This window comes from Lytechinus variegatus, chromosome 1 (assembly GCF_018143015.1).
Source record: "Lytechinus variegatus isolate NC3 chromosome 1, Lvar_3.0, whole genome shotgun sequence".
Lineage (NCBI taxonomy): Eukaryota > Metazoa > Echinodermata > Echinoidea > Temnopleuroida > Toxopneustidae > Lytechinus > Lytechinus variegatus.
Window position 1 is genome coordinate 52,637,920 of NC_054740.1, and position 18,286 is coordinate 52,656,205.

Consider the following 18,286-nt stretch of genomic DNA (forward strand, 5'->3'; position numbering starts at 1 on the left):
CAAACATACTTTTTTTACCGAACTTCCGAACCAGGCGTTTGAGTTCGGTTCGGTCCTGTTCGGAAGTGCCAAGTTCGGCGAACTTCCGTTCGGTTCGGCGGTTCGGCTGCAGCACTACTTAAAGCGTTCAAGTTCTGCCATGCTTATAGATATTTCACTGTGAAGTCAGATAATAAAATATTTCATTCAATACAGTTTGTTTCTCTGGGCTCATTGATCATTTAAGTGTTTTTGTATACATTCAATGGCATGAAGGGTCACTATCAAACTTTAAAAACAACTATTCATACAGTTGTATATTCATATTTCATTTAGCATATACACTGTACAGTGCGTCCCACAAAAAAAGAAACCCGTTTTCAGATAAAGATTTCACAATTATTAAACATGTTTTTACTATAAATTTGAAACTTCTGGTAAAAGTGGAATCTCATCTTTAATTTGAGCTTATCAAATCATTCACACATTGCAGATTACACGCAATTATACTGAGGCATATCAAAAACGATTTGCGCAAAACTCATACGTTAATCTGAATTTTTTCTCATTTTAGGGAGCAGTGAGAAAAACTTCACAAAGATTACAAAACTTACAAAAGAAATGCTAGAGTCAATCATCAAAATAAGCACTGTTGTCACATCACGAACCAATCTAGTCCAGTTTTTCTGTGCAACCTGATTTTGACATTAAATTTCAAACTTGTCTTGCCCATTAATGTGTGAAGCATTTGTCACATATTAGGTATCAAAATGTATAGGAATAATTGAATTGTATGATGATGTAAATGAAATATCATACTTAATTTGCCTTTGAAGAAAAAAGATGTACGAATCCTGGTTTCCATTTTTATGGGAAACACTTTTTATTGAGGTGGCCAATGATAAAAGCTTGCTTATGTCACACTGATAACTTCACACCTTATACTAATGTTACAGCATTAAAAGGAGCACTGTTTACTGATACCCAGTTGGCATAGAGGCAGATGATAACATGATACCTTCTATATTCTAACAGAAATCAGGTAAATTTACCTTTAAGTCAAATCTAAAGGGACCAGAAAATGTGTACAAGAAATTTGATTTGAAAAAGAGGTAGACCTATATACCAGGCCTCTACAAAATTTTTTTTCGTCACTTGCCCTGTTGGGCAAGTGATGAAAAAATTTGCTTGCCCGATAGAAAAAACTGCTTGCCCAATTTTTTAAATAATTTTTTCATTATGACGGCACTACTCTTATTTTTATTAAGGTATACGAAATAACAATTGAGAATCTTGTCCAGTATAAAAGAACACACATTGAAAAGGATATTTTCAGCAACGTAGGCCTGAGTCTTTACGTTTATTTTGGAGAAAAAAATCAATATTTTATGGCTATTTAAGGTTTTAAAAAACCCTTCAATAAAAGTTGCTAAAATTTCATATTTTGCATCTTTAAATCCATGAAATGGCTACCTGCGTAACATATTTCCTTAGAATTGCTTTCATTTACCGTAGTTGGAAACTATAAAGAAAGCCAGTGAAAAATGTTCAGCTCTTTATTGACTCGGAAAAAATTATTTTATCATCAAAAGTGGAGTGGCTAAAATTTCACATTTTGCATCTTTAAATCCATGAAATGGTCATTTATTTTCCATATTTCCTTGATTAAAAAAAAAAATTATTTGGAAACCATCAAGTCTTTTCTTCATCATTTTATGATGTTCCACTCGGTCAATAATTTTATCTACATGTTTTCACATGCTACTTTTTTTTCTATTTTGAGGAATACCTGTTCACTTATTAATGAATTATTAGTAACATTGTTTAATATTGTATGATTTTTAAGTAATTTTTTTCACTATGCTTAGAATCTTGGGTGTGTGTGTGCGTGTGTTTGTGTGGGTGTGACTGTGAGTTGAACTTTGATATAAATGAATTCAATATCTAATTTCTACTTCGCCTATTCCAGTACAATAACCTATACTCGGCCATGTAATAAAGGCCCACATACCCTAACTTTTCTTGAAGTTCTTTGAAAACGCAGACTTCTACGAAAATTGCATTTCTCTATGGGGGAGTCTAAATTTGGTGAGAATGTATTCATTAATAACTTAAATATACATGACAATGAAGAAATCATCAAACTTTAATGGAAGTTTTGAATAATATACCCGAAATGTAAACTCTGTCTGAAACAGAAAATCACCATCATTGAGGCCTTTACTGAGCGAATTGTCCCCCAGAGCTCTGGCAGAGAGACAGAGCTCAGACTGGCTAGCTAGTATGCGCACGTGTGTGAGCCTCCCGCCGGCCTTGTAAAATAGATGGAGCTTTGTTTGATGATTTATTGTCTGATATTTACCTCATCCCCTCAAAAAGGGAAACAAATGAATTTTAAGTTATAATTAACAAATACAGCAAGTTATTTTGGATGTTAAATAGGCCGTTTTGAAAAGCAAAGCCGAATGACATGACAACTCACCAATGCGAGGTTACTAGACTCTGTGATTTATTTCCTGTGTAATTCTAATTATTTTATCACAGAATTGTGATATCGGAAGGGGGAAAATGTGCATTAGAAATTGCACATGGTGGTAGTCATAATGGACCCCTATACTACATTCAACTGTTTCCCGGCCATTGCGTTGATTTTTTTCATACCTGGTACCATGTATGGAAATACGTGGTACAGAAAAAATAACGCAATTTCGGAATTTGAAACTGCGCTACTCGCTATTTTTTAAGGCTGATTCATGATTTTGAGTGTGGATTTTGGATGATTTATGGAAAAACGAGGTACGGTACAGAAAAAAAAGATGCAACATCCACTTGCCCGATCGGGCAATTGACTTTGAGAGGTGCTTGCCCGCACGTCATTTTCACTTGCCCCGGGCAAGCGGGCAAGCGGGTTTGTCGCGCCCTGTATATACAACACATGCTTTGCATATTCTGGTTTTGGAACTGGCCAAACATTTGACTTACAGAAGGTTGACAAGATTTATACAAGTATAGCTGTATAATCATTTCCTCGGTATACATTTTTCTACACTTGTCCTCTCTGAAGCAATTACTTATATATTTAATTTTAGACAAAACTGTTATGATCTGGAAAGATTTCTAATGCAATATTATTTATGTTAAAATCATGCGATATTTCTTAGAGCGTGCAGGAGTTTGGTAGAGTAGACTTGCTTACCAGGGAAATAAGCATAATGAAGAGCAGAGATTGCCATAGAGTTGTAATGAAACCAGGCCAGTCCTGGGCAGGTAGAACCACATAAAATTGACTGGGGATCAAGCCTACAAAGTAAGCTGCACCTTGTTCTGTAATAGAGAGAGAGAAGGAATCTTGATTAGACTTACACTCAACACCAAGGCCCGTATTCTGAAGTCAGGTTTAAAGTTGTGGTTTAAGTATGGACAGCCAATTGTTACATAAGAACACTTAAACAGTAAAGATATAATATTTCAGCTCATTTTGTTCTCAAATCATTCATAATTGTGCAAGAAGTTTAATAAATGATTGTCTTCACTATCAATGAATCAGGAAAGAGCACAGTAAACATAAGAAACATACAACTTTATAATATTAATAAAAATTTTGACACCTCTGGCTTCCCATAATTTTGGCGCAGAGTTAGACCACTGTCTAAGTTAAACCAGACTTCAGAATACGGGCTAACACAAATCGTAAGGAGAGCTTTCTGGTGGATACTTGGCTATGTGACACAAAGGATAGTGATTGATCATTGGGCTGATTTGATGACATTGATCATATACAATCGATTGCAAAGCTTTGTGTGAATGGGTCACTTGTTAGAATTACATTTCAATCAACATACATGTACATGATTCTGGTCCAATTAGATTGATACCAGGGGAAAATTCAAAATAATATAGATTCCACCCAAACCATCAACATACAGTATGATTTATGCTTTGAATTGAGGATATATTTTGATTTCGTATTTAAACCAGAATTGACGGATGAGTTCTTTCATAGTCTACAATGAATTTAATTTTTAAGGATTGATTCCTTATCAACTCTTGTATGACTTTTGTGCACAAGCTTTTACTTGTGCTGGCATTGTTTAAAGCAAAAACTGCGCAAATAATCTATGTTTTCATGCATTCAGCCCATTTACGAACACGAATAGTTGGAAGGGTGGTGTTCTGGTAACCAAGGCCCAAATCTAAAATGATATATACTACTACATGGGTGGAAAGGGGATGCGTTCCATTGACCAATAAGTCCGACAAGTTGTCAGGTATGACAACATTCCTTGAATTTGATTGGCTGAATAGCACAGTTCCTATGGGAACTGTCGGATAAACAGGACTTGTCGGATAAAACGTCTGACAAGTCTTTTAATGAAATACTCCACAGGCCTGGACTTAACTGGAGGGGCATTTTAAAGGGATGGTCTGGGCTGAAGATATTTATATCTCAACAAATCCAGTAGAATTAACAAAGCAAAATGCTGAAAATTTGATCAAAATTGTATAACAAACTATTGAATTTTAAAGATTTGCATTATTCCTGTGAAACAGTTCTAGCCTTCTAGGCATGTCTTCATGAATATTCATTAGGTGGCCTGATGACATCATATCCCCACTTGTTCTTTTGTATTTTACAATGTATTATATGAAATTAGGTTTATTCAAAATTTTTCTACCAAGAACTAAAACAATTGGACTGACAACTGATTAAAGGACAAGTCCACCCCAACAAAAACTTGATTTGAATTAAAAGAGAAAATTCAACAAGCATAACACTGAAAATTTCATCAAAATCGGATGTAAAATAAGAAAGTTATGGCACTTTAAAGTTTCGCTTATTTTCAACAAAATATTTATATGAACGAGCCAGTTACATCCAAATGAGAGAGTTGATGACATCACTCACTCACTATTTCTTTTGTAATTCATTATATGAAATATGAAAAAAAAAAATTCTTGTCATTGTCATATAAAATGAAGTTTCAATCCTCCCTGAACACATGGAATTCCATTATTTTAACGTCCAACAATTTTGTTGAGAAACAAAAGATCAATTACCTCCACCTGCTATCAGAAGAAGCAAGAAAAATAGGATTGTCTGAGCAGACTTCCATGAGAGGAACAGGACTGGCAGAAGGTGGCCAAGTCTCTTTAGAAATTCCATATCTAGCTTGTACCTGTCAGAATAAAGAAAAGGGTAAGATTGCAAAATCATAATATGAAAATGTAACCATGCATTGCCAAGGACCTACAATAACTCCATTTAGGGATTAGTTCTCTAAGTTTTTTTAAAATGTTTTTGATGAGTTTTTTTTTAGGTGAAGACCATTGAAATGTTAAAATTTACACTGACATTGAGATCATCTTAACCTCAGCTCAAGATTACAGTGGCTTTCTTTGTTTAAAGATGGAATCAATATCATAGAAATGTCGGAAATGAAGTTGTATCCCATTTACATAATTTAGCATGTTCAGGGCGATGTCTTTCAGAAAGATAGTAGAAATCTCGGGGGCGAAATTTTCAGGGTTTTTTGGCGGTACACGCATATGAATGGGACGCAATCCCTGGCTCCATGGATAGAAAGCATGTTAGTGAAAGATTTTCACTCTCTTGCCTCTAGGAACCTCCTGACTAGGTAAGGTTAGTCTATTCTATAGCATACTAACCTCGCATGTGTGAGTGGTATAACATGTCCTATATTAAAAAAGAGATCCATTTTATGTGTTTCTTTGGTCGTGCATGTGGTATCCACTCAGCATCACGCTTCGCGTTATTTCACTGCGCGTAATCAGTGATAAGGGCTGAAGTCGGGTGACCAGACGTCCCGTATTTCCCGGGATCGTCCCGTATTTTGCTCATTTGTCCTTCTTTCTTCACCCTTCTATCCTTCTTGCTTACCCTTTTTTGTTCCATTTATCTTTATTTCCTACCTTTCTTTCCTGCTCCTTTCTATCCCTCTCTGTTCATTTATCTTTCTTTCCTTCTTTCTTATTTAAATATCCTTTTTCATTTCCTTCATCCTTTCTTTCCTTAAACTTTTCTGTTTCCTTCTTCCTTCCTCTCTTTTATTTTTGTTCTTACTCTCCTTCCATTATTTTCTTCTTTCATTCTCTCCTCCCTCTCTTTCATCCTTTTTTTCTTTCATTCTTTATTTAATTTCTTTCTTCTAATTATTTTCCCTTATTCTTTTTTTCTTTCCCTCCCTTCCTTCTTGTTTTTCTTCTTTGTTTTTTTTTCATTTTCTGAAATAATTTTCTCTTTCCTCCATTCTTTCTTTCTTCCTTTTTTCTTACTTTTTTTCCTTTCTCTCATTTATTTTTTCTTTCACACATTTGTTCATTTTCCCTTCCTTTCTTTCTTTATTCATTTGAAAGAATGACGGAAACCATTTTCTCTCTTTTATTCTTTCTTTCTTTCAATTTCTAAATTTCTTTTTTTTTCCTGCACTTTCCCCTTCATTTTTTCTTTCTTTCTTCTCAATTCATCTCTTGACTTTTCTTTCAATTTCTTTCTCTCCTTCATTCTTTCGATCACCCTCCTTTCCAATTCTTTATAATTTTTTACAAGACTAACAGTTTGTTTAGCCTTCATCACACTGTCTTGATTGGGTATTGGGGGGGCCTAGGCAGTGCTTGTTTTTAATAGCAACCACGCGCATGCTGAGAAGCCCGTTCAAATTACTGATCCGGGTTGGCCAGAAAATACTATTCAAACAATCAAGGATTTGTGATGAGCCGCCTTTCACGATCTCGTTCAAATTTACTGAAAGCAGCGCTAATCAATTCTGCGTCAAAATTTTATAACCACAAAAACGACAAATTGATATAGGCGTAAATATTCATATCTGAATGACACGCGCCTCAAAACCCAAGCGAACAACAACAACAACAGCTTCTTTGTTGATTGTGCAGCGTGCCTTGTAAAATGTGCTGAATTTGTTTTTGTGAAATCTGGTCACTTGACCAGTCCATGCTGACTGAAGTTGTTCTTCTTGGCTTGTGTTGAGTACCTTAGCTCTTATTAATATTAGTAAAAGCGACCAAAATTAATGCAAAAGGGTGAGCTGCCACAGCTCAGGCAAATCTTCTGGTCGTATAACTTGGTCGACCTTGTTGAGACTTGCCATCACATTTGCAAACGATTCTGGTAGGGGTAATTTGCTCGAAGTCGACCGGTGGCCGTGGCGAAACTGCACAGCGCCCCAAGCTCAGCTCAGCCGCAGGTGGTAAGTGGAGCGGCGCGGGATCGCATCGACGCCTGAGGTTCGGGGGCCATCAAAGCGCGAGGACTGTTCCAATGGGCGATGCGAGCGCAAGATTGGCAACATTCCAACAATTCAAACAAGTGAGTTGAATCAATGTATTTGAAATCATTTGAACACGAATAAAAGAGTGATCATGAAATAGAAAACAGCATCTACATAACACATACCTCTTCGACACTGTTGACATTCTTATAGCAGCATTTAACGACTTTCCTCGGGACCTTCCTGCGATGCACAAGCACTGCGCTTTTAGTTACGGTACCTCAGTCAGATCACAGATATAGATGTCACTCACTCTTTATATTAGACTGCCGAGCTAGCCAAAATGCACGTGCTGAATCAAGAAAGGTTTGCTGTTAAAAATTGTCAGGCATTTACAAAATACATTTAGTTGGTAAAAACATGAAACGTTTCTAAAAAGCTAAATGAATCGAATAAAATCCAGAAATAACATCATTTTAATCATAAAATAAATTTTTGCACTGCAGTTTATGATAAATCTTACTCAAATTTATTTTTATTAAAAGAAAATATTTTTCAAAATCCAGAATTAAGACTAGCCTATATGGCCCTGTCTCAGGATCGAGACACGATGTAAATGCATGTGTGCGATTTCTTATGCATTCAACAGAATAGCTGATTTCATAAACTCTTGATGCAATAATTCGAATTGCACATGGGCGAAATCACTGTTTTATAGCTATATGTGTTGATGAAGCCCTGTATTTAAAAATCAGAGGCATCGATACGTCTACATACATGTACACAGGCAAGTGCAGTTATTCTTCTTCTACTTTGCCATTTTTTACAATGTGATCTCTTTAAAAATAAATGAACTGTTTAAACAGAGGATTGAGCTTATAGTTAGACTAACCCCCGATGGGGCTCATCGATTTTTGTCTTTATTTCATAAAAATCACCATCATCTGTTAAAGATTTCAATAATAAAGTCTAGCCTCTAGGCAACTACTAAGTACTAGGCCTACCTAGGTCCTAGCTAGAGTCGAGTCTATACCCAGTTGTGTGTCCGGACGATCAATTTTAGAAGATCATATTTGGAAAAATGTACAAGCGAAGTTTCATCAATATTTTAGTACAAAATGTTAGGAAATATAGAGAATAAAATAGAAGATGATTACAACTATTGAATTCGTAATTTTAGTGTAATCCCAATGAAATACAATAAGGCTTCAAAAATATAAAGTGTCCGGACACCGACCCCCGGCCGCCCCCATGAGTCCACCAGGTTGTTGTATCATCGTTCTTAACTTGTAGAATATATAAATTGTACTACTAGGGCTAGGCCTACCAAATTACCTGAAATACACCAAAACGGGGGAAAAATAAACTTAAAAGGCGAAAAAAGTGACTTATTTTGGCTGTCATGCAACTTCACTTCCCTGTTACTTTTATCTGAACTTCACATAAACATATTGAGTCCCTTGGCCTTGTACAGATCGTATAGTAGAACTTTGGTCTGTATTTGGTGAATGGAGCCAACGGAGTTCACCGGAACAACCATCATAACAGAGACTGAAGCTTTTGGTCTAAGACTATGCCGACAGTCAGATGACAATTAATTGCAATTCAAAATTTTCAGCCTTCATCAAAGTTCAGAACTTCAGGTCCCAAAATGCCAAATATTGTTGTAATTAGGCTATGTGGGGAGAATCATTGCTAATTTTTGCTCAGTTACTGGTCTCTTCTTTTTTTAAGATATAAAAAAATTCAAATTGAAAAAACAAAATAAAATTATTTCAATTTAAATTTGAGAAAGGGAAATTTGCATTTGTCTTGATTGTAGGCCCTAGGCCTAACTTAGATCAAAATCTTGTTATGTTGAGTAAATTAATTGGAGATTGGACTACATCTAGTACTTCTAGTATAGTATCTAGATCTGACATATCAGATCTACTCTAACAATTAGACAAGTTTTACTTATCACTGACACAAATGAGTTTTATTCTTTCATTTTTTTTAGGCAGAGTTACAGTTCAACATTACTACACAAGCTCTTCAATGTCGATCATGACAAAGTAAACTAACATCAGCCATGCCTTCATACGTCCCATCCATGGTTACTATCACTGCTGGAGCCTTTGTCCTGATTTCTGTCTATTTATACAGGAGAAAATACAGGTAATTATGTCCCTGCCCCCCTCCTGACACCTGGCGTTGAGACTTCAACTAATAAACCTTGAGTTGACTGATGTCTTCCCTAAAATTTGTATTGTAGGATGGGGGTTTGATGCATGCTGGACACTTAAAAATTTTGTAATCTAAAATTACATGTTTGTTCAAAATATTTTCAAGAAACGAGGTATATTCATACATTCACTGTTTTCTTGACGATTTGATATGCTTCTCTTAGTTTTCAAAGGATATTTAGCAAATTTCCTTTTAAAAAAAATACGACATTGATGGCTTTCCATAGAGTTACGATTGATTGGATCAATCTTAACTCTTTGTACGTCGGGGCCCTGTTCTCTTAGAACTGCAAGTGCATTTTTAAATTGAATAATCCCTTTTCATCTCTGATCAAGCACCCCTTTGAATACCGGGGTATGCGTTTACTTTTGAGAAAATTAGGTTTTTGATTTTATCAACATTTCCAGTCTGTTAATGTGAGGTATAGTGCTCTTTCCTTGCTGCTTCTGCAGGGGCAGCACAGAAAAATTCTCACTTTTTTTTCTAAATGAAATGTGCCCTTTGTGAGGTAACACTTTTATAATCTGCACCTTTTTGTTCCTTTAAATTTTCAACTTCAAGGAGGTGTAAACATTCGACCCAGTGATATGAACCAAGTAAGCCTCTGATACAGGGTAGATGTCCAGATTGTCATAAGTAATAAGATAAAACTATCAGGAAAGCTAGAGACAATGCTAATTTTTTTATTAAAAAAAAGAAAGTGTTTTTCTAATTCTTCTAAGTGAATGTAAATCTTTGACAACTTCCTGTCAATTGTTCTGCCTATTAACAGGGAGAGGACTACACCTTTGACTTCAACAAAGGATACACTGGAAGGAGATGTCTACCAGCCTGTTACAGTTATCGAGAACTATGATATATTTGTCATTGATTCATCAAGCGAACATCACTTGGCCGTAGAGAGCTTCGCAGAAGCTGCTAAACTTTTGAAGGTACATGCCCCCTTTTTGTATCATTAGGTGAGGGTTTGTTATGCTTTTTGTTTTGTTGTTATTCAGAGCAGGCCTCGAATTCCCTTAAATATGTCAGAAACCAGCAGAGAGGCAGAGACCATGGACTCTGGCACTCCTTTTACTGGTTGTGATGTCATCTTCCTTTGTTCATAGTTGTGGGCATTGTGGCATTTGTGACATTTTCACATATGCCCTTTTCTATTTGGCCTTGGTGCCATTTTTTCATGAATGTGATTGTGAAAGGACAAGTCCACCCCAACTATAAGTTGATTTGAATTAAAGAGAAAGATCCGAATAAACATAACACTGAAAATTTCATCAAAATCGGATGTAAAATAAGAAAGTTAGGCCTATGACATTTTTAAGTTTCGCTTAATTTCACAAAATAGTTAAATGCACATCTTGGTCTGTATACAAATGAGGGAACTGATGACATCACTCACTCACTTTTTCTTTTGTATTTTATTATTTGATATATGAAATATTCTAATTTTCTCATTTTCCTGTAAACAAAGTTTTATTTCTCACTGAACATGTGGAGTTACCATTGCTTAATATAGTTCAGTCAAGTTGGTCCTTATTGTCAAATCTGTAAAAATTGAAATATGGTATAATTCAAACAATAACAAAATAAATAGTGAGTGAGGGACATCATTGATTGTCTCATATGCATGTGACTAAATTTTGCATAGAACTATTTTGTGAAAAATAAGCGAAATTTCAAAATGTCATAACTTTCTTATTTTACATCCGATTTTGATGAAATTTTCAGCATTATGCTTGTCTGATTTTTCTCTGTTGATTCAAAACAACTTTTTTTGAGGTGGAATTGACCTTGAATGATTCGTCACATGCCCTTTAAATGTGGTCATGGTGCATGCCCTCTGCTGTCAGGCTTATTTGGAAGTGTCCCTCATGGCTAACCATCGTGGTCTTGTCCATCCAAATTCACTTTTGGTCTGTTTGAGCTTGTGAAAAAGTAGGGGAATAAAACTGGTACAATTCGGTTAATTATTTTGTAGTGCTATTGCTAAGCAGAATAAAGTTGATGTAATAGTTAAAAAATGTTCACAATGTATTTCTTTAAGCAGGAACATGAATTTCAAGAACAGAAGTCCGTCCATGCTTTAATGAAAAAAATTCTCAATTCTGATAGGTATTGTTATGCCTCCACCCACTGTGGGTCATCTGCCTGTCGCGTGCGTAATTTCCACTTACACCTCAAGGATCTGTCATCATATCCTGTGGTTCTCTTGCAGGGTGCTTCTATTTAGAACCAATCAATGTCTTCTGTGTCTATTTAGTCACCAAGTTATAGGTCTTGACCATGAATGGGTGAACAAGGATGGTCAAAGACAACCAGGGATCCTCTTGCAGGTCACTTCTGTGAATTAATCAGTGTCTTCTTCTTCCAGGCTGGTACAGTCCGCCACTGGCGTATTATCGTACCTTCTGTGTGGGTGTGTGATCACCAGGGGTATAGATCTTGACTGAATGGGTGACCAATCTCTATTTTTTCTGCAGGTTTTCCTCTCCCTTGAGTACATGTATTCTGTGTCTGATTACCAGGTTATGTTTCTTGACTGCGAATTCGTGACTACAGGTGGTCAAAGACAACCTGTGGTTCTTCTGCAGGTCTCGCTCTTCCCATGTAAATCAATCAATCTTTACTGTGTTTGTTTGATCACTAGGTTATTGGTCTTGACTGTGAATGGGTGACCAAAGACGGCCAAAGACAACCTGTGGCTCTCCTGCAGGTCTCTTCCCCTGTAAATCAATCCTGCCTTCTGTTTCGTCTTGACCAGCTTAGTGGAAAACTCCCCGAGAGTATCAGCAAGATCCTTCATGATCGCAAGTAAGTTATATGCAAATTAATATGATACTATATCTAGATCTATACTAAACATCTTAAAGTTTCACGTATTTGCTTCTGTAATGGTAACAAAATATGCTGAAGATAATGCTTTCATTGCCAATATAGTTTTTATTCTTTACTCAAATTTTCGACGGTCCTCCGTCTTCTTCAGGAGTATATACAATGTGTGGTATCAATCAGAGAGCGCATCCTCAGACAGATGTTGTTATGATGACTATACTATATTTATATTTCCCACCACAATATATATGTTTTTCTTTTTACCTAAATTGTAAATATTATAAGACTCTGTTTCAAGCATTGTGAATAAAAATCCAAGAGAAAGTGTCAAATCTAAAAACATTTTGTAGAGGCTAACAATTATATGAATATGTCATACCATTTAAATGTTAAATTGCATTTAAAATTGCTTATTTCCTATGATCAGTCATTGAATATATCATTGATAGCCATAGAAAGACACAAATTGGCTTTCAGAAATGTCAGCAGCTACCAGCTAAGAATGACCATCTTGGAATATTAACATTATCTTTTATGACTTAATGCTTTCAAAGCACATTGAAGGTTGGTGTAACATTATCTTTTATGACTTATTGCTTTCAAAGCACATTGAAGGTTGGTGTTGGAGTAATTGACGATGCCAAACGCCTTCTCACCGATTACCAAATCATCACCCATGGATGCCTTGACCTACGCCACCTTGCACTTCGACATCTTTCTCGAACCTTGAGAGGGCGCTCTCTGAGCTTACGGGAACTAGCCAGCATTGTCCTCCAGCATGAAATGTCAAAGAATGACAGGGTGCGGTGTGGCAATTGGGAAGCAGTGCCATTGTCCAAAGAACAAATCAACTACGCTGCTGAAGATGCAGTCATTGGGGCAGCCATATTCTTAAAGATTGTTGCCTATAAGATGAAATTAAAACACTTTGAATCATTCTTTCAACTAGAAATATGGAAGAGCATTTCTTCCATGTGTCAGGGCATCGTTGACATGTACCCTGACATGAAGCAGCTTACCAACACAAACTCATCTTCAAAGAAACCAGAAAACCACTCAAAAGGAGTTCGCATTAAATCCAAAGAGCGCCCTCTAAGTAGAGCCTACAAGACAAGGAAGTCTGTGATGTACCACAACTGCCGTCTCCTAGCCCCAGACGACACCCTTCTCTGCACATGTGACAAGAGAAAAGCATTATGGTACGTCAGCAAAGAGATTGGGGAGATCATCTGTGAGGAACCCTTGACAGTGCGGCTCTTGTTTGAGCCTTCGGGGGTCCCAGGCCCAGATCGGGAGTACTACCAGATAGAGAAGAAAAACATTTGTGTGGTGTGTGGCTGGGAGGACTCTTACATTAAGAAGCATGTAGTCCCACATGAATACAGAAGGTGAGTCTCAAAAGATGTCCCCCTCTATGTTGTTTCAGTTATTGTTCAATATTTTAGTGAGTGATGCAAGGTTTCTGGTTATCTCTTAAGCTTTTGTGAAATTTGTGCCTGTATTTCATAATACATACTTGCAAGTAACACTCATGGTCACTCATTTGCTTTAAAGGGATGGTGCAGGCTAGAGATATTTATATCTCAATAAATAGAGTAAAATTCACAGAGCAAAATGTAAAAAATTTGATCAAAGTCGGATAACAAATGACAAAGTTATTAAAGGACAAGTCCACCCCAGCAAATCTTGATTTGAATGAAAAGGAAAATTTCAACATGCATAACACTGAAAATTTCATCAAAATCGGATGTAAAATAAGAAAGTTATGGCATTTTAAAGTTTCGCTTCATTTCACTAAACAGTTATATGCACATCTCGGTTGGTATGCAAATGAGGGAACTGATGACATCTCTCACTATTTCTTTTGTATTTTATCATATGAAATATGAAATATTTTGATTTTTTTGTCATTTTCATGTGAAAAGAAGTTTCATTCCTCCCTTAACATGATGAATTCCATTATTTTAACATTTTGTGCTTCTGGCAAGGAGGTCCTAATCGTCAAATTTTTAAAAATTGAAATATTGTATAATTAAAAAAAAAAAAAAGAAATAGTGAGTGAGTGACATCATCAACTCTCTCAATTGGATGTAACTGGCTCGTTCATATAACTATTTTTTTTTGAATAAGCGAAACTTTGAAATGTCATAACTTTCTTATTATACATCCGATTTTGATGAAATTTTCAGCATTGTGCTTGTCCGATTTTTCTACATTGATTCAAATCAACATTTTTCTGAGGTGGACTTGACCTTTGAATTTTAAAGATTTGCTTTATTTGGGTGAAACATTTCTAGGCATGTCTTTATGAATATTCACTAGGTGGGCTGATAATGTCAAATCCCCACTTGTTCTTTTGTATTTCATTATATGAAATTAGGGTTATTCAAAATTTTTCTTTCATGAACGAAAACAATTGGATTGACAACTGATTAAGTGCATTAGTTATTTATTGCCGCAACTCATTTCATCATAATGGAGACACATCACTCACACATTTATGAAAAAATGAAACATTTATGATTTCATGTAATAACATAAGAAAAAGGAAAGTGGGGATGTGACATCATCAGCCCGCCTAATGAACATTCATGATGATGTGCATATAACTGTTATCGCAAATTATTGATAACTTTTGAATTTGATAAATTTGTTATTTGTTATCCAATTTTGATGAAATTTTCAGCATTTTGCTCTGTGAATTTCACTCAATTTTTTTAGATATAAATATTTTCAGCCTGGACCATCCCTTTAATCCTGTGAAATTAGTCAACTGCAGTTTACTTAACACCTTGTATTAATCAGTGTTCTTTTTTCAAAGTGATTAAAACCAAATTTCATGGCCAACGTTTTACTGGGATTTCACTTAAAGTTCTACTGGATAAAATTTATACTTCCCAGTGTTTGGGATGCGTTGTTCACTTTAGTGATATATTTATTTAATTTTTCAATTCTCACTTGTGGCTTATGCTTTATCGTATGTTTTAGGAAAAAGCAGTTGACTCACATGCCTTTCATGATGAATGTTGTTGGCCATGTGTATTTAACACACCAAAGTCTTTTGCAGGACCTTGTAGAGAAGCAGCTAAGTGGCAATTGTGGCATCTTGGATGGTTCTGGAATGAAATTTTAGAAAATTGTTTTTTTTTTAATTCTTGCAGACACTTCCCACAATACCTCAAGATGCATTCATCTCATGATGTCCTGCTGCTATGTCTAAAATGTCATCAGAGGAGCGGAGCACATGACAACATCCTGCGGCAGGAAATCTCCATCCAATACAATGCTCCCCTTAGCAACAAGACCAATGCCAAACGTCTGGAGGATCCCCAAAGGGTACAACTCCGCTCCGTCGCAAGAGCTCTAATACGCCACAAGAATGCAAACAACCTACCAGAGCAGCGAGTACAGGAGCTGACGGACCATCTTCGGGAGTTCTTCGGGGCCGATGAGATTGACGATAGCCTCCTTCAGAAGGGAGCGTCCATTGAAACTAAAGTGACAAATGAGAACTACTTAGGGTCGCATGGCCTGAAGGTTGTGGAGGAATTGATGAAAAGGGAAGATGGTTTGACGAAGTTTGAGAAGCGCTGGAGACAGAATTTCCTGGACACAATGGAGCCTCAGTATCTGCCAGAGTTATGGTCTGTGGATCATTTGCATGAAGCATCTGTTTGCAAGAAGTGAGGACATTTAAAAGATATATATCAATTATATGTCATTATTATTTTCTTTTGGATGATACACCAAGGGATTTGTTATGATCAAGACTCAAAGCACTTGACTTGAGAAGTTTGTGCAATGTTTTCCTGTAGCACAAGTCATTCCATCAAATTGGATACATGTGAACAGTATTATCCACTCTAGATAAAATGGTAGCCAGGAATGTGGTTTTATTTCCAGGATTTCTTTATTCTTTCAATGTATTTTATCTTTATTTAATCATGCGCAGAAGAAATATGTGAATATCACAAGATTGTTTTATTATGAAAGAGGTAGACTCCATGACATCTGCTTTTGAATTTTTTTTTCACTGTGCGGAAAATCCGCACAAAAGCGGGAAACTCATCTCAAATCTAAAACTAACCAAACTATTCCTATTCTTGATTTATTCTAGACTTAAACGCTCCTGGCCTGGGGCTGTTTCATAAAGTTGTTTTAATTTATGCATTATCTTATGCATAATTTGTGACCCATTCCTGGGTGCCCATCTCTTTGATTCTCCTCAACTAAGATTGAATCTTTGCATTATTAAGATTCTTGTATTAGCAAGTGTCTGAATGCTAAGTTTAGAATTGGATATCCCATTTAGCACAAGAACAGGGCCGGTGTTCAATTCAATATGTAAGCCAGAATTTTAGGTGTTTTACTCAGTATTTTGCTTTTAAAGTAAAATACTTAATTATCTTGTATTCTATTGTATGGCTAAGTATTTTGCTTAAATCTTAAGTCAGATGCCTAACAGGCATAAGAGTGGTGTGCATGCAGCAAGTGTAACTTATGAAGAGCTTTAAAGAAAGGGCCCCCAGAATTCTAACTTTTATCGTCAGAGATATTATTTACCCTGGTAGTTATGACCAAGTGCTACAGTCACCAAAGATAATATATAGTTTCATTCCCCCGCTGACTAAGTCCGGAGGGGGCATAAAGCGTTGCTCCTGTCCGTCTGTCCCCCCACTTGGTTTCTGTGCAATAACTCAAAAAATATTTAATGGATTGTAAAAAATTTTGGTGTGTAGGTAGATGACACCAAAATACAGGCTAAGTTGGAATTCGCATTTACATGCTAAAGGTAACAGCTCATTAAATATGCAAATTGTTTTCCGCACAATAACTCGAAAATATTTAATGGATTAAAGAAAAATTTGGTGTGTAGATAGATGACACCAAAATACAGGGTAAGTTCAAATTCAGAGTCTGCAGGTCAAAGGTCACAGCTCATTAAATATGCAAGTTGGTGTCCACGCAATAACTTAAAAAATATTTAATGGAATTTAAAAATTTGGATGTGTATATTTTTCCAGATTTAAAGAAATTTTGGTGTGTAGGTAGATGACACCAAAATACAGGCCAAGTTGGAATTCGGAGTCTGCAGGTCAAAGGTCACAGCTCATAATATATGCGAGTTGGTTCAAAGGTCTAAATTTGTTCATTATATATATGCATATTGGAATCTGCTTAATATTAACCCTATCTAGGCCGGGGTATTTTGAGAGTTCATATCAGCCGTCGACTGCGCGATCGCGCCGAAAATTGGCACGCAGGTTGCCTAGGTAATAATCTACAAGATTGTATAGTAATTTATTTCATGCAAATTGCATTTAAGTGATTATGCTAATTTATGTGTAATTAGTATGCGAAATCATACTTTTTCCTTTAACTCCCTAAATAAATCTCCAAATGTACTAATTTTTGGTATAGAAACTCTTTGTGGTGTTCTCAGCAAGTGTACATGAAAAAAAATTTATCAAATCATTTTTTTATGTATTGTTTTTTGCAATTTCTTATGTATTTTTTTGTTTTTCTAACCTTTCATTTTTCATTGTTTTTTCAATGAAATTTGTTGGGGACTCTTCTGTGATCATAAAAAGCATAAAATAAATACATGTAGACCAGCAAAACTAAAAATAATCATGCATTTATGAATTTTGGTTGAAAACACAATTTGCATTGACTTTGTACACGAAATCACGTTTTTGAGCAATTTTTGGTCTGACATGCACTTACATAATGTTGCGTAATTTCGGAACCACGTACCCGGGTGACACAAAATTGGTCTCAAAATTTGCGCAAGACTTGAAAGTAAAAAGTCAGCGAGCAGCACGGTCAAAAAATTTCGCGTGGCGAAAATATCGTGCGATTTGTTGAGGGGGGCCTCCGAGGCCCCCCCCCCACCGGCCTAGACAGGGTTAAGTTAAATTATTTTGAATGAATTTCTGATCGCGTTAAGCGGGGGCATCTGTGTCCTTTGGACACGTCAAATTTCTAGATAATTTCATCCTCAG

At 36.0% G+C, this 18,286-nt stretch overlaps 2 protein-coding genes across 3 annotated transcripts in view; one reads left to right on the forward strand and one right to left on the reverse strand.

Annotated features, from left to right (window-relative positions):
- Positions 1 to 7,495, reverse strand: part of LOC121416342 (lysosomal cobalamin transporter ABCD4-like) — a 24,502-nt gene extending 17,007 nt beyond the window's left edge. The window contains exons 1-3 of the mRNA XM_041609912.1: positions 7,412 to 7,495; positions 5,038 to 5,156; positions 3,176 to 3,303 (exon numbers count right to left, since the gene is read on the reverse strand). Of these exons, the coding sequence (XP_041465846.1) occupies positions 3,176 to 3,303; positions 5,038 to 5,156; positions 7,412 to 7,431 (267 nt within the window). The 5' untranslated portion in view covers positions 7,432 to 7,495. The remainder of the gene's footprint in view (positions 1 to 3,175; positions 3,304 to 5,037; positions 5,157 to 7,411) is intronic.
- On the forward strand, positions 6,878 to 17,392 carry LOC121416350 (exonuclease 3'-5' domain-containing protein 2-like). 2 transcript variants are annotated; one of them, XM_041609924.1, is made up of 6 exons: positions 6,878 to 7,324; positions 9,226 to 9,383; positions 10,225 to 10,384; positions 12,097 to 12,260; positions 12,887 to 13,669; positions 15,443 to 17,392. In XM_041609924.1, exons 2-6 carry the CDS (start codon positions 9,298 to 9,300, stop codon positions 15,966 to 15,968), a joined length of 1,719 nt encoding a protein of 572 aa, XP_041465858.1. In that variant the 5' UTR covers positions 6,878 to 7,324; positions 9,226 to 9,297; the 3' UTR covers positions 15,969 to 17,392. The 2 variants fall into 2 exon arrangements, with proteins under 2 accessions (XP_041465858.1, XP_041465863.1); XM_041609929.1 differs by lacking the exon at positions 6,878 to 7,324 and adding an exon at positions 7,558 to 7,592.
- The last annotated feature ends 894 nt before the right edge of the window (positions 17,393 to 18,286 follow it).